This window comes from Microtus oregoni, unplaced genomic scaffold (genome assembly GCF_018167655.1).
Source record: "Microtus oregoni isolate MIOR12 unplaced genomic scaffold, Mior012 000016F_ref0000370, whole genome shotgun sequence".
NCBI lineage: Eukaryota > Metazoa > Chordata > Mammalia > Rodentia > Cricetidae > Microtus > Microtus oregoni.
Window position 1 is genome coordinate 21,348,467 of NW_024543075.1, and position 24,452 is coordinate 21,372,918.

At 41.4% G+C, this 24,452-nt stretch overlaps 1 protein-coding gene across 1 annotated transcript; it reads left to right on the top strand.

Annotated features, from left to right (window-relative positions):
• Positions 1-275: 275 nt before the first annotated feature.
• Positions 276-24,207, top strand: Zkscan2 (zinc finger with KRAB and SCAN domains 2). Its single transcript, XM_041666870.1, has 7 exons — positions 276-1,277; positions 1,891-2,077; positions 5,282-5,352; positions 5,718-5,844; positions 13,307-13,996; positions 18,395-18,886; positions 22,943-24,207. Exons 1-7 carry the CDS (start codon positions 879-881, stop codon positions 23,875-23,877), a joined length of 2,901 nt encoding a protein of 966 aa, XP_041522804.1. The 5' UTR covers positions 276-878; the 3' UTR covers positions 23,878-24,207.
• The last annotated feature ends 245 nt before the right edge of the window (positions 24,208-24,452 follow it).

Genomic DNA, 24,452 nt, shown 5'->3' on the forward strand with positions numbered 1-24,452 from the left:
ACTGCCGCTTCGCGCCGTGCTGCACGGCCTCTGGAGAAACGGGTTCCGACCTCAACGTGTCCCTCCGCCCCGAGCTCATCCCTCGCACCCTCACCCCTAAAGTCTCTCGGTGGCCAGTCACGGTGCCGCGCGCTCTCGCGAGACTCCTCCACGCAGCCTCCCCCTCGCAGGAAGCCTCACGCGGACCCCCGCCCCCCCCCCCCGTCGCGAGCGGCGCATGCGTGGCCCCGCGCCTCCCAGCGCCCCCCGCGCTCCCCGCTGGGCGAGCTGACGAGGCTGCGCGCCAGCTCTTCGCCCCGCGAGGCCTCGCCTCGTCCCGCTGCTTCTCCTCCCCACCCCCAACCCTGGCCGAGGCCCTCGGCAGCCTCGTGTGGAGGAGTCCGGAGTGCCGCGGGCGCTGCTGGGATCCGCCAAGAGCCCTGTCCCGGCCTCGGACACTCCTGCCCCGGCTGAACACCTGCGGCGGCCTGGACCCGAACCAAGAGCCCTGGGCCGGCCGCGCCTCCCGGTGCCTCGCGGACACACCCCCTCCCGCTCGCCGCCTCAGCCCAGCCAGTCCTCAGTCCCTGTGTTCCCTCCCAGCCCAGCGTCCGGTTCTCGTCCCGACCTTGGCCCCTAGAGAACGAACCTCACGGGAGGGGGCACCTCTTGATTGGAGAAGAGGGCGGGTTTGCAGACTTTTGGGGTGGGTGCACATTCACCTTTTCAAGATTCTAATAAAAATTTGATTAATCAGCCCTGGAGTTCCTTGTTCCGGCTGACGCGCTATCTTTTATCTCCCTCCCGAACTGTATTTCCAAGGGCATTTAAGTAGGGGGACACTCGGCAGCTTCTCTGGGCCCTTCCTTGGAGCTAGACCTGTTGGTCCTGGTTGGATCATGGCTACAGTCCTGGACTCTCAGGTCGACGTGGAAGTTGAGGAGTGCATCATAATGCAAGTGGAAAAGGACTCGGCGTGGGCATCAGAGCCCATTCTGGCGAGATCGGGCAGCACCGAATGTGAGTCCTTTCGTAAATGCTTCCGGCAGTTCTCCTACGAGGACGTGACGGGACCCCACGAAGCTTTCAGTAAACTCTGGGAACTCTGCTGCCGGTGGTTGAAGCCAGAAATGCGGTCCAAGGAGCAGATCCTCGAGCAGCTGGTAATTGAACAGTTTCTCACCATTCTCCCGGAGAAGATTCAGGCTTGGGCACAGAAGCAGTGCCCAGAAAGTGGAGAGGAGGCCGTGGCCCTGGTAGCGCATTTGGAGAAAGAGACCAGAAGACTGAGAAAGAAGGTGAGAGAGGATTTTGAATGAAGGGGATGGGAAAATCTTTCCACCAAAACTATCTAGACAGTATTAAATAGTTAATGCATCACAGGGTTTGTGTTTGGTGGGAGGGGGAGATGTCATGGGTACCTGAGAATCTTTTTTAATCCTTTACTCTTCCAGCCATTGTCTTGTGAAGTGCACTTAGTGCCATGGTCCTTGGCATTCATCCAGTTTAACTGCCAGACCGTCATTTTTCAGCATCCTTGCATGCTGGTATAGTCATATTCAACTCCCTTTTGTCAACTCATGAAATCCTGCAGTGTTTGCCAGGTTTGTGGTTTCACCTTGCACGGGATGTGTTTAGGAGTTCGTTTTATAAGTTTTCAGTTAACTAGTGTTCAGATTAGTTTGTGTGCACTTGATAGATACAGGGTCTTTGTAGTAATGACCACCACCCCACCCCACCCCACGTGCACAAAAATAAATGCAATTAAAAAGTGCTCTCCTGTTCCTGAACTCCTATGAGTCCATTTCAGTCCGCAGAGACATCATTCCTTCTCAGTTCTACTGTCCTTTAATGCCCTGGTTTGCAGGTCTTTTCCTCTGCGTCCATTATGACGTTGACTTTACTTTGCAGGTCAGTGGCCCCCTACCCTCAGAGAAGCAAGCCCCACCTGGAACTGTGTGGGAAGTAGCTGACTTTGAGCCAGAGCAACTGGAGACCCAGCACAGGGTTGTTCCTCAGGAAGAAGCTGGAAGCCTCCACTCAGGATACCAGGAACAGCTGAGCCAACAAAGAGAGTATAGGCCTTTACCCAAAAATGGTAAGAAGAATTCAGAGTACACCCAGATCAGAGACCGTGTATCCCTACATAGTATCCCAAAGACTATGGCTTGCTCAGTATAAGTACCTTTGATATCCATTTGAAAAATAAATTGAATACTTGTAAAGAAATTTTTCATCTGTTTAAAGAGTCAGGAAGCCAGGTGGTGGTGTTGCACTCCTTTAATCCCAGCACTTGGGAGGCAGAGGCAGGCGGATCTCTGTGAGTTCGAGGCCAGCCTGGTCTACAAGAGCTAGTTCCAGGACAGGAACCAAAAGCTACTGAGAAACCCTGTCTCAATTGATCCTACTGCACGTACTGGCTTTGTGGAAGCCTAGGCAGTTTGGATGCTCACCTTACTAGACCTGGAAGGAGGTGGGGGATCCTTGGACTTCCCACAGGGCAGGGAACCCTGATTGCTCTTTGGGCTGACGAGGGAGGGGAACTTGATTGCGGGAGGGGGAGGGAAATGGGAGGCGGTGGCGGGGAAGAGACAGAAATCTTTAATAAATAAATAAATAAATAAATAAATAAATAAATAAATGAGTCAGGAATATGTGCTTACCAAAGTAAATTAGGATCATAAAGGTGGAAATTAGGGAAACTTAGATTGCCCAGGGCAGCTTTGAGTCTGGTCAGTTGTTTTAAAATCCTCCGCTCAATTCACTTTAGTCATGCCACGTGTGTATGTGCTCTCAGCTGACCACAAGCAACTTGAAAAACTGTTGAGAAATGGAAACAAGATATTTTATTCCAAAACTTCACTCACAAGATAAAGCATCTCAGAATGCTGCATGAGAGGGAGAAATGGTAAGATTTCCTAAACAAGGGATACCACACCTAACTGGTGTCCATATGGATACAAGAAGTCAGATAGAAGGGAGAGAGCTGTCTCCCCAGCCCAGTTACCTTTCCATCTCCCAAAATGTGTCTTCACTTCACTTCACTTCATAGGCTAGCAGAGAGATCTGGAAAGAGCCTGTCTAAAGACTTCATTTATTTCTTGTTTCTCCCCACACTGTGATCTTGGGCTGAAAGAGGCAAGCAGACCTGAGTTCATAACCCAGCTCTCCTATGTTTTGTTTTTGTGGACTTAGGTTCTTTTTCAAACTTTCTATCCTCTCATCTGTAAAAGAAAAATAGCAAGGTTGTTAATGGGCCATGAAAAATAGCCAGTGCATGCATAATAATGTTCAATAAATGCTAATTTATTTTCTCCCATAATGGAAAAAAATATTTTTAAACTTCAGCTATGAGTCAAAACAGCTTTCACTGAAAGAAAAGATTCACAGTGGCTCTCTGCTGTAGCCAATCCTATATAAAAGAATGTGCTGCAAATATTAGTGGACTCTGAATTACTCCGTATTTCTTTGTATCAGAGCTCCCTTTATCATGTGAGTTAGGTGGCTCCAGTAACTTTAAGTGAGAAACTTGGTGTGATAACAAATACCTATTCATAATGTTTCTGGACATGGCCATCCATAGTGATAATTTCAAAAGGATAAAAAAAAAAAAGTCTGTTGAAGACTGAGGAAGGAGGACAGAAATTTGAGGGCTGGATATCTCAGAAAGATAATTAACTATGAAGGAATGCGATTTCAGCCATAAACTTTTCAAAGACCATGATGTTTCCAAGAAAATTATTTGGGGACTGGTAAGATGACTTGGCGGATAAAAACACTTCCTGCCAAGCCTGATGACCTGAATTCAATCCCTATGGTGGAAAGAGAGAACCAATTCCTGAAAGTTTTTTTCCCCAACCTCCACATACAGACCATGGCACCCACATGCAGACAGACAGACAGACAGAAACACACACACACACACAAATACACATAATTTTAAGTGATTTTTTTACTTCTATAGAAAGGCGTAGCAAGCTTCTGAGCTCTGCTCACATGTAAATTACTCTTGAAGGTGAGCTCAAAGAAGGAGATAGACCATTGAGATTGCTGTATAAAAAGTTCTCTTTTCTCCTGCACTGAGAAGTTATTTAAGAGCTCGTTATACCCATTGCTGTACAGTTTGCTGTGTTGGCAGGACTTAGCTGAGAACTAAATTCTCAATTCTTAAACTATTAGTTTATGCTAGGAATGACAAACCGGTAACTTGTACATCAAATAGGACTTGTATATTTTACCTACAAAGAATTTTTGTTTAGGATTTGGAGTTTTTGTTTTTGCTCTTTGTTCTAAAAATGTGATATCTCACAAAAGTCCCAGGTTTCTGGTGTCCTATTTAGGGTTTCTGTTACTGTGATAAAACACCATGACAGAAGCAACTCAGGGAGGAAAGGCTTTATTTCACTTCCACTTCCACATCAAAGGAAGTCAGGACAGGAACTCAAACAGGACAGAAACCTGGAGGCAGGAGCTGATGCAAAGGCTATGGAGGGTGCTGCTTACAGGCTTGCTCAGCCTACTTTCTTATACCATCTATACCCACCTGCCCAGGGGTAACACTATCCACAATGGGCTGAACCCTCCAGATCAGTAATCAATCAAGAAAACACCCCATGGGCTTGTCACAGGCCAGTGGGGGCAGACAGCATTTTCTCAATATGCAGGTTCCCTCTTCCCAAATGACTCTAGCTTGTCAGGTTTAGATAAAAATGAGCCAGCACATCTGGCTTCTATTGGAAACATCAGAAATGCTGAGTCTTCAAATGTCACAGTCTCATGCTGAAGCACCATCAAGAGCCAAGCATAGGCTGTGCTCTTCAGTGGAGCATGTTCTCTCCAGTTCCCCAGTCCCAGCCTTCTCCTCGTGCACTGTATTACCTGCTTGCTCCAGAAGCATTGAAGCTGTGAGCCCAGCATTAGGATAAGGTAGATTTGGGCATTGCTCTAAACTCATTGAAAAAATCATCCATTCCTATTGTAGATTTTGATATGCTCTCCTTTCTTTCTTTCTTTCTTTTCTTTTCTTCCTTCCTTCCTTCCTTCCTTTCTTTTTTTGTTTGGAGACAGTGTTTCTCTGTTAGTGTTTTTTTGTGTAACAGACTGTCCTGGAACTCATTTTGTAAACCAGGCTGGTCTCAAACTCATGGAGATCCACCTGCCTCTGCCTCCCAAGTGCTGGAATTAAAGGTGTGTGCCACCACTGCCCAGCTGTGCTCTCGTTTATTAAAAGGAGAAGCAGCATGAATTAAAGCACCACAATTCAGACTACTGTATACCATAATTGTTTCTTCTCTTTTTCTAGCTCACTCTTCTCTCTGGGTTCCTGTCCCTAGTGATGAATGGAACACTGTAGATCAGGAGGTGACAACCCAGGTAATTTACTCCCAGGTTAATTGTAATTGTCCTCCTCCCTGGCCTTCCTTCTAGGGAATTCAGTCACAGTTATTTCCCATGCTTTTACTAGCCTGCATTGTTTACACTTCTTCCAAAGAGATTTCTCCCTTCATTTCTTTTCCAGAAGAGGTTAGACTCAGTCTTCTCAGTAATGAACTCTGCTGGACCAGCTCTCTTACATTATCGCATCCTCATTATTTACCATATCTTCCACTTACCTCGACACATGACACACGTTTCCTCTACTCAGTTCTTTAGGGCCCTCCTCTGCTTCATCCGTGGCTGTTCCTAATTTAAAGCCTTTGCAGTTGTCTTGGTAGTCACTGGTGTTAGTGTTGTTACAGGAACCAGTGAAAGATGTCCACACAATGAGAAGCTTGTCCTACAGAAAGAGTGTACATCAGAGTCCCACTCACAGGGATCTCCACCACGAAATCAGGAAGGAAAGTGCAGGGAGCATGGTTTCCCTGGGTAAGCATTCTTATATTTTAATTCCTACTGGTGATAAATAGTTGTAAATGTTAGTACTTAAAGCAGTAGGTCTCAACCTGTGGGTCATGGCCCCTTTGGCAAACTTTTGTCTCTAGGTATTTGCACTATGACTCATAACAGTAGAAAAATTACAGTTACAAAATAGCAACAAAAATAATTTTATGGTTGGGGGTCACCACAACATGAGAAACTATATTAAAGGGTCACAACACTAGGAAAGTTGAAAAACACTGGCTTAAAGAATCTCCACGGATTGTCTGCTGTAGTTACTTATCTCTTCCCTTTCCTTATTCATGTATTCTTTCCAAAAAGAACATTATAATAGTAGTTACAACACTTAACAGGAGTTGTATATGAATACCATATTTATAGTACAGGAAATACAAACTTACATTCATCAGCCTAAAGGTCTGTGAAGTCACCAGGTATTACTACAGTTTGTTTTTATTTAACAATAATGACCTCGACAGCTAATGTAGAGCTGCCTAACGGGTGGATCGAAATCTTAAATATTGAATAAAAAGTGATTTAAATCTAGTAACCTTGGTGAATTATTTAAGTAGACAAGTGTGAAGGCTTACATGACCACTGTAGTGTCACTCTCCAGGCAAGTTTTCAGAGGACTGTCTCCATCTACTTCACAGGAGAGAGAAATAGTATTCGTTCATGTGTGAGTTTTAATTCAAATGGCAAAGACTAATGAGTAATATCACAACCAGAATGGGGGGGGGCATCTCAGTCAGGAAAGTGCTTGGAAGCATGAAGACACAAATTTGGCCCTTAAAGTCCACATTTGAAAAAGTGAGCGGTGGTAGAATGTACTTGTAAACCCATGATGGGGAGGCAGAGACAAGCAGATCCCAAGAGCTCACTAACCAGTCAGTGTAGCCTACCCAGCCCGACAGTGGTATACTTGATCCCCTAAAATATGAAAAAGGTGAACAAGCTAGGGGGATTGCTCAGTTGGTAAAGTGCTTGCTTAAGAACCTGAATTCAATCCTCAGTACCCTTGTGAGAGAGAGAGGGAGAGAGAGAGAACTAAATGTAGTAGTACATTCATATAATCCTGGTCCTGGAAGTGAGGCAGACACAAGTGGATTCCTAGGATTTGTTGGCAAGCTAACCTAGCCTACTAGGTTAGTTACAAGTCAGTGAGAGAACTTCTCTAAAAATATAAAATAGAAAGCCAGGTGAAATGGCATAGTTTCTTTTTTTTTTTTTTTTTTTTTTATTTTAATTTATTTATTTATTAAGAATTTCTGCCTCGTCCCCACAACCGCTTCCCATTTCCCTCCCCCTCCCCCGATCAAGTCCCCCCCCCCCTCATCTGCTCGAAGAGCAATCAGGGTTCCCTGACCTGTGGGAAGCCCAAGGACTGCCCACCTCTATCCAGGTCTCCTAAGGTGAGCATTCAAACTGCCTAGGCTCCCACAAAGCCAGTACGTGCAGTAGGATCAAAAACCCACTGCAATTGTTCTTGAGTTCTCAGTATTCCTCATTGTCCGCTATGTTCAGCTAGTCTGGATTTATCCCATGCTTTTTCAGACCTAGGCCAGCTGGCCTTGGTGAGATCCCAATAGAACATCCCCATTGTCTTAGTGTGTGGGTGCACCCCTCGTGGTCCTGAGTTCCTTGCTCGTGCTCCGTCTCCTTCTGCTCCTGATTTGGACCTTGAGATTTCTGTCCGGTGCTCCCGTGTGGGTCTCTGTCTCTGTCTCCTTTCATCGCCTGATGAAGGTTAATATTCCTGAGGATGCCTATGTGTTTGTCTTTGGATTCACCTTATTTAGCTTCTCTAGGAACATGAATTATAGGCTCAATGTCCTTTATTTATGGCTAGAAACCTGATAGAAATGGCATAGTTTCTAAAACCCAGCTCTCAGAGGCAAAAGCAGCCAGATCTCTGAGTTAAGTTACAGGCCAGCCAGAGCTGCACAGTGAGACCCTGTCTCAAAAAAAAAGAAAAGAAAATGACAGTACTTAAGGAATGCCACCTGAGGTTTGCCTCTGACCTCTACACATATATACACACAAGTGCTCCTGCGCATACATATACAGGGTTGGACTGTACCTGAAGAACAACACCTGGGGTTATGCTCAGACACACACACACACACATACACACAGGTTGTTCATGCAGATGTGTACTGATACCAATTTTATAACCAATGTATATAGAGCATACATTATAAACACTATAATTCTGTACCACCTGGTGAGTAACGCTAGCCATACATACGTTTCAATTTTCAGTTTGTGGCTGGAGAGATGGCCTACCAGTTAAAAGCACTTGCTGCTCTTCAGATGTGTTTGTTACCTAGCACCTACATGGTAGCTCACAGCCATATGTAACTCCAGTTCTAAGAAGGCACTACACATATATGGTATGCATACATAGCATGTGCACACACACATAAGATTTAAAAAATGAGTCTTTTAAAAAAATTTAAACAAGTGTTAAGTTTATTGCATTAATTAAAATTCGGTGCAACTAAATTCCTTTGTAGTCATATTTAAGATATTCAGTTGCAATATAGGATGGCACAATTAATATTACACTCATCATCACAGAAAGTTCTACTAGACAATACTAAATATAATCGTTGAAGTTCAGAAATTAGGACCAATGAGATAACTCAGTGAGTAAAGGTATTTGTTGCTAAGATAAGCAATGGGAGTTCCATCCCAAAGCCCACATGGTAGAAAAAGAGAACCAACTTCCAGAAAGTGTCCTCTAACTTCCATATCCATACTGTGGTTCACAGACACTCACATACACACATACATTAATTAATTGAGTCATAAAATAATAAAAAATATAAGTACTGAGATTATAAAATAAACAATGGATAAATAAATGGATAAAGGCAAATCAATAATTATCTTTTGTTAAAAAAACAAATTTTTAAAAAATTACTAGTATAAAATATCACAGCATTGCCAGGCAGTGATGGAACAGACCTTTAACCCCAGCACTCAGGAGGCAGAGGCAGGCAGATCTCTGTGAGTTCGGGGCCATCCTGGTCTAAAGAGAGTTCCAGGACAGCCAGGGCTACACAGAGAAACCCTTTCTAAAAAAATGATATGTATCACAAAATTAACAAGGTGGTCCTCAAAAATTATCAGGCACCCTATTGTCTGCTTTGAGTCACTCATAAAATATGCCATTAGTGAAGAGGGACTATACTTTGAGAATTCCAGTTCAGCCTATCTCCTTTATTATACAATTTCATATGAAACAACCCAGGCCCAGAGACACCTGCCCCAATCTTTTGTTGTAGATTGTAGATTAATTCGTTATGTACTAAATATGGTCTGTAGATATTTTGGTCTGCATGATATTTTAGTTAAAGTTAGTGTAGAAAAATTTACATTTTTTCTTAGAAATGAGGCTTTAGAAACAGCCCGCCCACCTCCTACATGGCGGTACTTGACCAGAACCATGCCAAAGGCTCAACTGCCATGGTCCTGCTCTAGCCGCCCATTCACTGCCTCGCCTTCCTAGAACTTCGGAGTGCTTGAGCCCATGTGCCTCCTCTTCTACTTCTCTCACATAAGAAGTAAAGAACAAGTCTCCATCCCCAGTGCTTCTCAGAAAGGGTGTGATTTGATGGGCTTCTCTAGGAAAATCCTGCAAACTTTCTGTGTGTGCTATGTGAAGAAGAAAGCTAAAGTCCATTGCATACATACTGGATACTGTGTGGAAAACTGTGCACTAGTCTTTGAACAGATGGTGTTATTCCTCAGGATACAGTGAGGTTAAAAAAACTTGCCCTCCAGCCTGGTGGTGGTGGTGCACACCTTTAATCCCAATACTCAGAAGGCAGACGCAAGCAGATCTCTGTGAGTTGGAGGCCAGCCTGGTCTACAGAGCTAGTTCTGGGACAGCCAGGGCTATACAAATCCTGTCTCGAAAAAAAAAATGAAAGGAAACTTTCCCCCCACCAAAAAGTGAAACAAGCAGTGAGTCAGCAGTGTGACTGAGATTCCATTGGAGACACTTGCTCTTCTCAGGACTTAGAGCAGCAGGTACAGTTTGTTTCATGTTCTTACTGTTTTTATTACATTGATGGGATGGGCTTGTTTGGAGTTTTGGTGTAGGAGGTCCTTCTGTTTGTGTGTTGCTTTCATTGGTAAATCAATAAAGAAACTGCTTGGCCTGATAGAGCAGAACTTAGGTAGGCAGAGAAGACAGAACTGAATTCTGGGAGGAAGAAAGCAGAGTCAGAGAGCTGCCATGGAGCTGCCAGGTCAGACAGGCTGAATCTTCCCCGGTAAGCCATGACCTCGTGGTGACACACAGATTAATAGAAATGGGTTAAATCAAGATGTGAGAGTTAGCCAATAAGAGGCTAAAGATAATGGGCCAGGCAGTAATTTAATTAATATAATTTCTGTGTGATTATTGCGGTGTAAGCTAGCCAGGCAACCAGGACAAAAAGCAGGCCCTCTTTCCATCAACAGAGTTTTTTAGTTAATGAAATTATTTATTTATTTTCAGTGCTCACTAAACCTATATCTGTACCAATTAAAAGTGAACTCTCAGTCATGTGATGGTGGCACACACCTTTAATCATAGCACTTGAGAGGCAGAGGCAGGTGGATCTCTGTGAGTTCGATGTCAGCCTGGTCTACAGAACAAACTCCAGGACAGTCAGGGCTTTTCGGGGGGGGGGGTGAATTCATTGATTATTTTTCCACTTCAAGAAAAAGAAAGTAGATTGTAGTTTCTTTGGTATAGAGAAAGGCGTTTGATATGACTCAGACCCTGAAGCTAAATTATAAGGTTTATCTTCCCTCCTCTTAATCTCTTTAAGCAAAATGGTTTCATTGTTTATTTGATATATCTACACCAAAGTTTTTGTTTGAATATTTGTTTCTTCTGCCAAATTTTTCCAAACATTTATTGTATAATTGGCAAATAAAACTTTGTAAAATTAAGATGTGAAATTTTATTATTTTATATACATTATGCAGTGATGACCTCAATTAACACACCATACCTCACATAGTTAACAGGAAGGATACTTAAAATCTACTCTCAGCTAGTGACAAATCTGAAGTACACTATTGTAAGCTATGGGCATCACTAGATCCCAGAATGTATCCTGTATATAGCTACAATTCGTTCTTTATATGTGCCTGTATTACCTACCCCAAACTGTGCAGAAACCAGTAGAAACCACTGTTGTATTCCTATATATATTGAGTTTTTTTTAAGATTCTACTTAAAGCTCAGATAGTATGATAATTGTCTTTCACTATCTGGCTTATTTCACATGATGTCATACACGCTGAGTCCAGGATATCTAAAAATTTTAGATATAGAACTCATTCTTTCTATAGTTCTCTTTTCTTTTTTCCATTTTATAGATTTTCACATATCCTTTATTATTACTTTTATTTTGTGTGTATGAGTATTTTGCCTTCATGTATGCCTATGCATCACCTGTGTGTCTAGTGCTCACTCAGGGAAGATAGAAGAGAGCATCAGATACCCTGGAACTGTAATTATAGGCAGTTGTGAGCTACCTTATAGGTGCTAAGAATCAAATGCAGGTCCTCTGGAAGAGTAGCCAATGCTCTTAACCACTGAGCCATTTTCAAATATTCTTTATTCATCCATTGATAAAAATTTTTTGTTTATGCCATAATTTTCCTTATGTTTGTAAATTATGTTCCAGTGAATTCCAGAGTGCTGGTGCCTCAGCTGTAATTTGGCTTCCTTTACAAATATATACAGAAGTGAGAGAGCTGGGGTGCATGACAGTAGTCCCAAGTAATTTTTCAAGTTCATTTTTCAAGTTCCATCCATACTGTTTTCCACAATGGCTGGATGAATATACATTCCCACCAACAGTACATAGGGTTCATTTTCTATACATCCTTGCCAGCACTTACTATCTTATCTTCTTGATGCTAACTATTCTAACAGATGTGAAGTCATACTCATTATGATTTTGATTTGCTCTTTTCTGTTAATTAATGATGTTGAGTGCCTTCTCATGCACTTGTTGGTCATTTGCACATCAGATTCTTTGCCCGTTTTTATTAGCTGTTTTTCTATGAATTATATGGTTCCTTGTACATTTTAAATTTCAACCTTTTACAACATATATGGTTATAAGTATATTCCCTAGACTGCAGGCTGTTTCTTTACTTTGTTGGTTATTTTTCTTGCTATGCTAAAGCTTTTATTGCCTCTTTCATTGTTACAGCAAAAAAAAAAAATTTCCAAGACTAGGGTCAATTACCTTTTTCCCTATGCTTTCTTTCTTCTAGGACTTTTATGGTTGCAGGTCCTATGTTTAGGTCTCATGTATATACATGCATGTGGGGGAGTACAGGGTATTTGTGTACATATAAAGGCCAGTGGCCAATGTCTGGTATCTTCTTCTGTTGTCTTCCTCCATACTTTTTGAGGCATGGTCTCTCACTTGCCTGTTGCCATGTTCCTTGCAATGATGGTCATGGACTCTAACCCTCTGGGTTGGTGTTCATCGTGCTGGAGCAGTAGCTGAGAGCTTATATCCTGGAGATCCTTCTGCTGGGATTGCAAGCACATATCAACAAGCCTGCCTTTTTCATGGATGCTGGGGATCAGACTCAGGTCCTTATGATTATATAGCAAACACTTTACCAACTGAGCATCCTCTCCAGCCCCACAAGCATTTAATACATTTCAAGTTAACTCTTGCAAGTAGTATAAGATGGTAGTCCAGTTTCACTCTTGTACATGTAGATACTCCGTTTTCTTAGCACCATTCATTGAACATACTTTCCTCTTCCCTTATCAAAGATTAGTTGACCATATGTGGATGGATTTATTTCAGGGCTGTCTATTCAAGTTTACTTTCTTTGTTTTATGGCAATACCAGACTTTGTGATTAATATAGCTTAATACAGATTCTTTACTTCACTAATAGCCCCAGTTGTGTATTGTGTGCATGCATGCATGGGTGTGTGCGTGCGTGTGTGTGTGTGTGTGTGTGTGTGTGTGTGTGTGTTGGGGCACATATATAAGTAAAATGAACAAATACTAAGTTAGCTGTGGTGACTCTGGGACTACACCCTAGCACTCGGGAGACTGAGGCAGAAGGATTGTTATGAATTTGAAGCCATCAGTGAGTTTCAGGCTAGCCTAATCTACAGTGTGATATAGTGTCATCCAAAAGAAAGAGTCAAAACTAGAGAAATATGTCTTACTGTTGAGAGTATTCCTGAAAGAATTAACTAGATAAAAGCAGTATATACATGATAGTAAGATAGCATTTCTAAATTTCTGTGCTTAAAGACATCATGTAAATAACTACAGTGTGCATGGTCCTGGCTGAGGAATGCTGAGCTGTAAACAAAGAGTCCAGGAGATGTTTCAACAGGAGATTGGGGTGTGTAATAATGACATCTGTGCCTACTGTGAAACATGTTTCTCTTACTGTAGGAGGCACTGTGTCTACATCTAACAAGATAGCCCAGTTGGAACAGAGAAAGGAACCATGGACTGTAGGTCTACATTCCTCAAATAAGAAGAATAATGTTCTGACAAGCAACTACATCAAAGAGAAATCAGTGCATGCGGTTCAAGTCCCGGCAAGGAATTCAGGGAAAGTGTGGCGAGAACAGCAACAATGGGGTTTAGAAGATGAAAAAATTGCAGGTGTACACTGGAGCTATGAGGAAACCAAGACTTTTCTTGCAATTCTCAAGGAATCTCGCTTTTATGAAACACTCCAGGCTTGTCCCCGAAATAGCCAGGTATATGGTGCTGTGGCTGAATGGTTGCGAGAATGTGGCTTCCTTCGAACACCAGAGCAGTGCCGGACCAAGTTCAAAAGTCTTCAGAAAAGTTATCGAAAAGTGAGAAATGGCCACATGCTAGAACCCTGTGCCTTCTTTGAGGACATGGATGCCTTGTTAAACCCTACAGCCCATACTTCATCTACTGATAAGACAAAGGCCGTGATCTCTCTCCCCAGACTAAAGAGCATTGGCATTGGTGCTAAAGAACAGGTCAGTTTGGTGGAGGAGGAGGAAGAAGGTGCTGAAGACTCTGATGGTGATGAAGTGGGCATTGAGTTTATACGCAAGTCTGAAATTCGTTCTGCCCCTGTCTTGTTTCAAAACCTAAGTGGTAAGAATTATGCTGTTTTTTTTTTTTTTTTTTTTTTTTTTTTTTTTGGTGTGAAGATAGAAGTGTTTCCTGTGGAGAAAGTAGTAGATTAGACTAATCCTGGGGAGGGTTATCGCACTCGATGCTGCTTTCACTATGATATTGCCCCACAACTAAAAGGGCACTTAGGTGTTTGTTGCTGTCCCTACCACAGCCTGAGTAACAACTCTGAGAAGCCTGCAAGCTCTTATTCAAGTTAGAGCTAAGCATGCATTTAAATATTCGGTGGTCAGGGTATAGAGATGACTCAGTGGCTAAGAGCACAGGCTTCTCTTACAGAGGATCCACGTCCAGTTTCCAGCATTCACATGGTAGCTCATAACCATTTGTAGCTCCAGTTCCAGTGAATCCAACACCCTCTTCTGGCCTCTGGGCACCAGACACACAGATGCAGACTTTCATATATACACATATCATAAATCATATTTATTATATACCTTCCTATGGAAGGGATATCATAAATCATATTTATTATACCTTCCTGTGGAAGGAAGGTAAGTGGAGCTAAAGAGTTCAAGTGTCTAATATTATTTGAGGATTAGTATAACCAGTTGTGTTAGTTTGTAATAGATGAAGGATATCTTATTAGTCCACACAGTATGGCTAGTTACAAACAGTGTAAAGGAGAAGAGGAAATGAAATACAAACTTTATTCTGTCCAATTTAAAAGGCAAGAAAGAAGAGTAAACAGAACACAAAACAATGAGTCACATAAAAGTAATAGGAAGAGCCAGGCCTGGTGGTACACCAGCTATAACCCCAGAACATGGGAAACAGAAACAGCAAGAGTTTGAAGCCAGCCTGAACCATATAGCAAAGCCCCTTCTCTAAATAAATAAATACAGAAGCATATGTCTTGGTTACTTTTCTGTTAATCTAAAGAGTTTGTTGGGGCTCACAGTTCCAGAGGATTAGAGTCCATGACCAGCATGGCAGGGAACATGGCAGCAGGCAAGCAGTCTTGGTGCTGGAGTAGTAGCTGTGAGCTTACATTTTTATCAGCAAGTAGAAAAGGAGGGAGAGACAGAGACAGAGAGAGAACTCTAAACGGGAAAGGTGTGAACTTCTGGAATCTCAAAGCTTTCCCCCAACAAAGCTATACCTCCTAACCCTTCCCAAACAGTTCCACTAACCATGGGGACATTCTTATTCAAACTGCCATATCCTACTTCCTGGCCCCCATAGGCTTGTTGCCATATAATAAAATGCATTTAGTCCCCATAATCTTTCAGTCTCAAAAGTATTTAAAAGTCCAGAGTCTCTTCTGAGAGTCAAGGCAGTCTCTTAATTGGAACCAACTGCAAAAAAAAAAAAAGCATGTTACATACTTCCAACATAGAATACCACAGAATATATATATTACCATTCTTAAAGGAGGAATGGGAGCATAGTGAGGAAATACTGGACCAACGCAAGACCAAAACCCAGCAGGGCAAACCCCTAGTCTTGTAGTTCTGTGTCCAATGCTAAAAGCCTTTGATGACTTTTCCCTTCCAGCTTTGCTAACTGGAAACACTTCTCTTTTTTTGAGCTGGTATCATTCCCTATATGCAGCTCTCCCTGGCAGACATCTCATGACTTTGGTACCTCCAACATCCTGGGGTCTCTAACACAATCCAGTCTTCACTTTCACAGCTTCACAAAGTGACTTTTCTGCACCTACATACAAGGACTCCCCTGCCATATGTCTGTCCCTAATGGCTTTCCTTAACTGGGGAGGAAGATTCACAGCTCCTTTACTACTATATCTTTCATGACTCAAAAGATAGAATCCTGTGGCTGAAGTTGCCAAATACTACTGCAAGTTTGGGGTGGAATCTGGACCTCCTTAAATTACATTTGCATAAGTTTTGATTTATTGCTTTCATTTGTTCATAAGCTTTCCTTTGTTTCAGAAGCAGAAAAATCCTTGGCATTTCCAGCTAAGGCTGGAAGCTTAGCTGAATGGGGTGTTGTCCTGAGGACACTATTCTTTATTCCATTTCACATCAGGCCTGTCTTTAAAGTTCTCATGTCTTAGAACGCAAGACTTGGCTCCAGCATTAAATTTCCTGTTGCTTTTCTTCTCCTCAGATTGTACAGTTTGTATTTCTTTTTTGCTCTGCTTGCTCCTTTTCATCATAGACCCACATAAAAGTGATTACTAGTAATCACATGATACAGTAAGTATTAGGCTACCCCAAAATCTCTGCCAATACATACTCCAAAACTTTTCAGTTAGCCTTACACAGATTCTTAAGACAAGGGCAAAAAGCAGCCACATTCTTTGCAAAAATATAATGATGGTTTCTAGCTCAATGGTCTCTAGCTAATAATTGTTCCCCTCTAAAACCTCCTGAGTATACAAGCCTCCATGGTATACATAGCTGTCAACACACCACTGTCTTCCATGTTCTTTCTAGGATAGCCCATTAAACCTCACTTATAGCATTCAGCCACTTCCCTAGTCCAAAGTTTTCCACATTTCTTCAAAAAACTACACGGTCAGACCTATCACATCAGTACCCTGTTCCGAGACTAATCTGGCTTAGTTCCATCAACTGGGATCCAGGAATTCTCTGTGGGAGTCTATGGGAGCTATTCTCATTCTGATAGAAATAAATGTAAATATATCACTAATTACAAATTCACTGAACCAAGATTAACACATTACCAAAAAAAAAAAAACCACACACCCCTCATCATAGGAGATGAACCGTCTATAGAAGACAGGTATTAAAGTAAAAGAAGATTAGGCCTGCTGCTGCTAACCTATAATCCCAGCACTCAGGACCTGGCAGGATTGTGAGTTTGAGACCAACTTGAACTACACTGTGAGATCTTGTTCAGAAATAAAACAAAGAAAGAAAAGGAAAGATGCACCATACGAACCTACTGTTGAATATTTGGAGACCAAAACACACAGAATTAAACAACCAGTTAATAACTCTTGACAGTAGCTGCATCATGTAACAATACTGGGTTTCAGTTTTCCCCTGTGGAATATATGAGTAAGAACTCACAGGGTTGTTACTGGTGTTCAGCAGGACATAACAGGTAAAGGTACTCTTAAAAGGCTAAAATGCATCATTCTTATTACTGATGTCTTTCCTAGTTCATTGTAATAAAGGTGATAAGTTCATCAATAAAATGGAAAACTAAATCAGGTTAGGAAAGCCAGAAGTGTGTTCATGAGGATGTGTGCCTAAAATAAGCAGATCTGCTGACAAATGGAAGGATCGTCATGCCTACACAGGTGTTTACAAATCTGAAAACAGGAGGATAAGGCTCTTGGGTATGGTCTCAAGTGTAGGAGTTTATTGATGGAACTGGAAGTATCCAGTAAATATTGAGGCTAGCAACTACTTTTTCCAAAACAAAAAGCATGTTTAACAAACTACTAAGAAAAGTTGTATTTTGCTGTCTGTGCCATACAGATTATACTCTGTCTCGAATTAGAAGATTAGATGAGTTATCAGACTTAGAACTACTTGGACATGACTCTAATTCTCAAGGAAAACTAGTAAAAGAATTAGTAGGAGATTTCAGGCTGTTCTTTTGGGGTTATAATCCAGTGTTCTGAATGAACTACATGGAAAAGACACTCTAGGTGGCTAAGTGCTTCAGTTAGTCTCCATAGCAATGGCAGTGTGGAAGACCACTTCCTCTTCCAATTAAACTGCTGCTTTTGGGATTTGCCTATTCATTTGAAATCAATATCTGTGCAACTTGAGTCTTTGTAACTAGAAACACGGCATCTCACTTTTTCTAGTTAATCTTTGAATAAAGAATTACAGATTTTTTAAACATAGACTTTACTGTGTTTTACAAAGTTTGTTTCTGTATATTCCATATTTCCTGTTGCTATCGTAAGACTTTAATTATAATTTTCTTTGTCCTTGAGAAGTTTATACATGTATGCAATGAAATATAATCATATCCACCTCCATTTCCTTCCAACCCTCCCCCAACTCACCATCCAAACTTCATGTATTTCTTAACTACCCATCATTTATTTATGAACACACTAAATCCAGTAGGTGTTCCCCATGCGTATGTGGGTATGGGGCCATCCCATGAAGCATGGGTAACATACCAGTGGGAACACTCAAAAAAGAATAGTTCTTCCTCCAGAAGTTGTCAAGTGCTACACAGACACACACACATGCATACACACACACAACCCTATGCTAGAGTTTTGGCTGGCTGTGTAGAGTTTCTGTAGCCATACCTGCTGTGAGTTCGTGAGTACACTATCATGTCCAAAAGATGGTGTTTCACAGTTTTTCTCCCAGAATAGGGCTTTTCTATCATTTATAGTGTGTGTAATAGAGAAGCTCCAGTCTCTTTATATCTTTAAACTTTGTCCTTGAATGGCAGGTGTGCACTGGGGCTATGAAGAAACTAAAACTTTTCTTGATATCCTTCGTGAGACTCGGTTTTATGAAGCACTTCAAGCCTGTCACCGGAAGAGCAAATTATATGGAGTTGTGGCTGAACAGCTTCGAGAGTGTGGCTTTCTCCGGACACCAGAACAATGCCGGACCAAGTTCAAAAGCCTTCAAAAGAGTTACCGAAAAGTAAAGAATGGCCATGTACTGGAGTCCTGTGCATTTTACAAGGAGATGGATGCCCTCGTTAACTGCCGAACATCTGCCCTTTCCACCAACACCTCAGAAGAAATCCCACCACTCTCAAGGCAAGAAAGAGGACACATTGAGGTTGAACCCCAGGATCCTACAATCTGGGAACCTGAAGAGACCTCCCAGGAAGCAGTGTTAGAAGATTCTAGTAGTGAGAGAATGAGTGAGGAGGAAATTATAGAAGAGCCAGAGTTCCAAGAACCTACAGACTTACCTCAAAGCCTAACAGGTAAGGGTCATCGGGGCTTTGGGTCAAAGTGGGGAGAAAATGTGACTTCTTGAAAAACCAGTACACCTGGCACATGGCTCGTGCGTGTTGATTCACTCAGATATTTGGATGCCGTTTGCTGTTAGAGAAACGGGAAGTAGAACTGAGTAAAGTGGGTCCTGTTCTTGTGGTCCTTCCCTTCCACGCTACTTATATTCTGTTGACTCAGGTTTGGGGACTTTAGCATTAGTTTCTGTCTTGGTGGTCAGGCAGTGTTTTGTTTCTAGAAATACTTTAAAGAAGAATGTGAGATTCTACCCTTAAAAAATAAAAAAAAAATTTGAAGGAGGAAGGTCAGTAAGCTCAAATCCGAAGCATTTCACTGCTGTGTAGTGTGCATGAGGAAAAGGATGGGCAGGGACAAGATGAGAAGCTTTGTCCTGGTCCTGAGCTCAGCAGCCTGCTCTTGCCCATTGGCTGTCCTCACTGGCATCTAACTGCCAGATCAAGCATTAAATGTAGTAAAACCCCACAAGTTTTAAAGCTCATTTTCCGGCCTCCTCACTCAGCATTTACATCCAGGCAGATGACATTACTAGCTAAGTAGACTGTCAATTCTGTGTACCCCTGCTTTCATTGTCATAGATAGCCATTATTCTATTCCATCTTTCTGTTTCTTGCCTAGACTATAAAAGTCTCAAACCCTAATTTTAACCATACTTTTTAAGGGGGGAAATCCCAAGAGAGAGAGAAAGGTCCCAACTGTAGCCTAAACTGGTCTGGAACTTATGATCCTCTTGCCCCTAATTCTTGATTTCTGGGATTGCAGGCATGCGCCATCCTGCCCTGCTTCTCACCCATGTTTTGATTGAGCCATCTTTAATCTGAGCTCATCCTATCATTCAAGGCATATGTGCTAGTATTTTCTCTCTCTATGCTTTCCTGAAACAAAACTTCTTGCTGTGTTCTACATGCTCCGTAAGCTTTCTCATATCTAAGTCACGGTTCATGATCTCTCCCGAACCACCCACACCTTGAACATATTATACTCTACACATCTGTGTATCCAAATTCTTTCAGCTCCCACACTTTATCTTCTGGCACCAAACACTTTGATGTAGAAGGAGCGGCGGGCCTGCTTTTCGTCCCGCACAGCTCCCGCACAGCTAGCTTAGCCCCCAAAATAACAACTCACAAATTGTATTCATTTAAACACTGCTTGGCCCATTTCTATTAATGTGTGTAGTACCATGAGGTGGTGACTTACCAGGAAGATTCTAGCCTACGTCCATCTTGGGTCAGAGCTTCATCACATCTGCCCTGGAGAGGAGCAGCATGGCGTCTGCCTAACTTCCTCTCTTCCCAGCATTCTGTTCTGTTTACTCCACCCAACTATGTTCTAACCTATCAGGCCAAGCAGTTTCTTTATTAATTAACCAATGAAATCAACAGATTGATATATGACACTTCCACATCATTTCCCCTTTTTCTGTTTAAACAAAAAAAAAAGAAGGCTTTAACTTTAACATAGCAAAATTACATATAACAAAACAGTTATCAAGTAAGAATTACAGATACAATATTTATATCTATTTTATCTTTTACCATAACAAAGGAAAACTATAACTATAACTAACCGTTCTTCAACTCCATCAAAGACTCCAGAAGGATATAATACCTAAGTAAACAAGAAGTAAGAAACTTCCAAAAGTCTAGAAGTGACAGAGACATCTCGCTGCCTGGACAGTCACCCAAAGTTCTTTTGTACTGCTGGGGCATTCATCTTCGGCCTTCAGGCCCATAGTTTACAGCAGGCATTTCCATGAAGCAGGAAATTTCAAAGGCAGTTCAGTCACTATCTGCTGTGTCCTGCAGAATGTCTGGCAAACTCTTTCATGAATCAGGAACCCCGAAAGATCATCTCACATTTAGGCAAGTTCAGCAGTTCTCTCTCTGAGGGTTCTCTGTGTCCAGTTTATGTAACAGTCCAGGCAAGAGCAGTTTCTTCCCCAAATGGCTATCAAACTCCATAAGGAGCCTCTTCGATGCCCATCTTTTTCTTGAAGTAGATTGGTGCTGCCACTAGCAGAGGGTCTCATTGTCATGAAAAGTCCTAAGTTATTAAAACATTAAATGTCCTATTCTGTAGTCTTTGAAAGATATGAAGAATGTCTATAAAAAATATATCTATGTACATCTAGAAAACCTAACATGACTACAAACTTGACTATTATAGATGACTGTCCATTAACAACCTATATACATTACATTTTTAAATGAACTACACAATCACAATACCTGAATTAGTTGTAGAAGCTCATTAAGAAGAGCTAATGTCCAGCCAGTTACAGCAGAGCAAGGACTTTGTACATATGCTGTCTGGTGATATTTATATGAGAAATCATAAAGAGTAAATCAAGCCAGGTTTGTTGGCACACACTTTTAATACCAGTACTCTGGAGGCTAAAACAGGCAGATTTCTTGAGTTTGAGACCAATCTAGTCTACAGAATGAGTTCCACAACACCCAATGCCAGGGTTGAGAAACTCTGTCTCAAACAAGAATAAGTAAGTCCAATATAACTTCTTTCTTTAAATGTTATTTATTTATTTTTATTTTGGGGTTTTTTTCCCTCATATACCACATGTACATGCCTGGTAACCACAGAAGCTGAAAGAGGGTGTCAGACCCCTGGAACTAGAGTTACAGATAGTTGTGAGCCATAAACCCTATTCATCTGGAAAAGCAACCCATGTCCTTAACTACTGCGTCATATCCCAAGTTCCAACTTCCTTTTTAATAACTGTGAAAAGAATACCGGTGAATATTATTTTTAGATGACTTTCAGAATGTAATCAAATTACCAGTTACTGTCTGAGTCAACTAATAGGTTATAACTTCTCTAAATCCTAGAACAATATTGAATCCAATAATAAAACCTCAAAAAGAGTACTAATCAAAAGTAGCATTACTGTAGCTTTTTATATAAGTTAATGAACTGACTGTTGACTGTCTTCTCTTCCTCACCCATGCCAAAGCTAGTCCTCTAACCAGCAATTTCACTTGAATATGTGGAAGGGAAGTCAGTTGATACCTACAATTAAGAACAAGATGTTATCGTATATACTTAATCACAAAGATTTGGGGGATCAAAACTAGATTGATTTAGCCCAAGATAGTCAGCTTGTGAAATATTTATGAAAGACAATAATATGTATTTTATAATTTGCATCAAAGTGTCTGGATAGAGACCTGGAAATGTATGGGAATAGAGATGACACTGGATTAGCCATAAATAATAAATCATTGCTAAAGTAAGTAAATAGTTCATGGGAGTTCTTTATACACATTACACTGTTCATTCTTTTGTGTGTGTGAATTTCCCATAATTAAAAGTTAATAACAAAAACACAGTTAACTAGAGACCAGGATGTTGCTAGAACCAAACTATGTCATTACAAAGCTTCTGGCTCTTCACTATGTCATGCTTCCCATAAAATCCACAGAGAAGTGGAATCTAAGATGTACTTTATAGTGAATGGGGTGTAATGAAAATTTAGCTTTGGAAGTATTATAAAGAAGTATTTGTATTATTGTGGTCCATGAGGTAACCAGAAAAACCAGCTACAAGATCATATGGGGAAAAGAGTACCCTAGGCTAGAACCTGACTAGCTATTGAAGAATTAGAAATATCTTGAAGAATTTGGAGTTGTCCATTAGAAAATATTCAAATAAGGTATAGTGTAATATTTTAGTGTAGATGTGAAAGAAGGAAAATAGAATGGTTTACAACTTCAGAGAGATAAACCAAGTTGTTGCTGAGTTAATAAAGATAAGATGAGGAATGGTACCTTGAATAGCAATTCAGTTCAAAACAGTTCTGAGAACCAACATGGTAGCAAATGTCATTGACCTTTTTATAGAACTGAAAGAGGCTAAAGCATGGTGTATCAGTAAGTCACAGTGTGTAGCCATAAACATTAGAGGATCATAACCATTGTAGGCATGATTAATTATTAAATTATTTTTGTTAATGTTGGAGTTTTGTGAAATTTTACTGTCTTTTCCTTTTCCAGATTTTGAAACTGGAAGTAGTATTAAGGAGGATCCAACACAGGTAATATTTAAGAACAAAGATCCCCACGGAGCATTAATAGAAAAGTCTAAAAGATTTGTTTTAAATACCAACCCCAGTAGATACTGTAAAAGGGAATACATCTCAGGAAGACAATGGGAAAACCTTCAAGGAATTAGACAGGGAAAACTGATGTCTCAACCTAGAGATATAGGGAAGGCTACTGTGCATCAGAGGCCTTTTGTGGGAAGGAGACCATACAGACTTCTCAAATATGGAGAAAATTTTGGAAGGAGTGCTCGTCTTCTGTGCAGGATGACCCACCAGAAGGAAAACCCTCATAAGTGTGGTGTCTGTGGGAAGTGCTTTGGTAGAAGCAGGAGCCTAATCAGACACCAAAGAATCCACACGGGGGAAAGGCCTTTCAAATGTCTTGACTGTGGGAAAAGCTTTAATGACTCCTCAAATTTTGGAGCCCACCAGAGAATCCACACTGGAGAGAAGCCGTACAGATGCGGGGAGTGTGGGAAAAGCTTCAGTCAGAGCTCGAGTCTTATCATCCATCAGAGAACGCACACTGGAGAGAAGCCCTATCAGTGTGGAGAGTGTGGGAAGAGCTTCACCAACAGTTCTCACTTCAGTGCCCACCGCAGAGTCCATGCTGGAGAGAATCCCTACAAATGTGGGGATTGTGAGAAGAGCTTCAATAACTGCACAAGATTCCGAGAACACCGGAGAATCCATGCTGGAGAGAAGCCTTACACATGTGCCCAGTGTGGCAAACATTTCAGTAAAGGCTCTTTCCTCACCAAACACCGGGAAGTCCACATGAGAGAAAGACTACTGCCATACTCTCCCTCTGGGTGCTCACCAGAGAGCCTGCTCAGGGGGAAGAGTGATGAATTCAGGAAGACCTTTTTCCACACGCCCCATTAGCCATCTTACCCTACTCCTCCCACTCTTTAAAGCAGTCTTTACTTAGCTATAAATTGCAGTTCCCAAGACAGGCCTGAGAATATAAGTAAGCTAAATTATTTCATCTACCCTCACCTCATGTTCTAACATGCTCAGATTGCCTCTCTCCTATGAGTCTTGACTTTCAGTAAGGTGAGAGAATAAGTTTTGGTTTTTTGTTTTTTGTTTTTTTTTTTTTGAGTTGAGAATAAAATTCCCATAAGAATGTTGAGGCTAATGCTATTGTCCAGCAACTTTCAAAACTCTTGCACGTGGGTGAGAGTTCTTTTCAAATATATGAATGGTGAAACATTTTATAGTGTTATCACCCATATGAGATCTTAGCAGCAACTTGACAATGGATTTTTATATCTGGGTAGAACTTTTAGGAGTTTGACTAAAACTGTATCAGATCAATATTGGTTTTGAGGGCATAAAACAAGAATGAAAGTTTTACAACGTCCTTCAGAAGTCTGCATTAGAAAGTTGATCCTAATTCCCTGTGTCGCTGCTGAAGTCATGTTGCTAATACCTTGTCCCCCACCAAGAGAAGCACT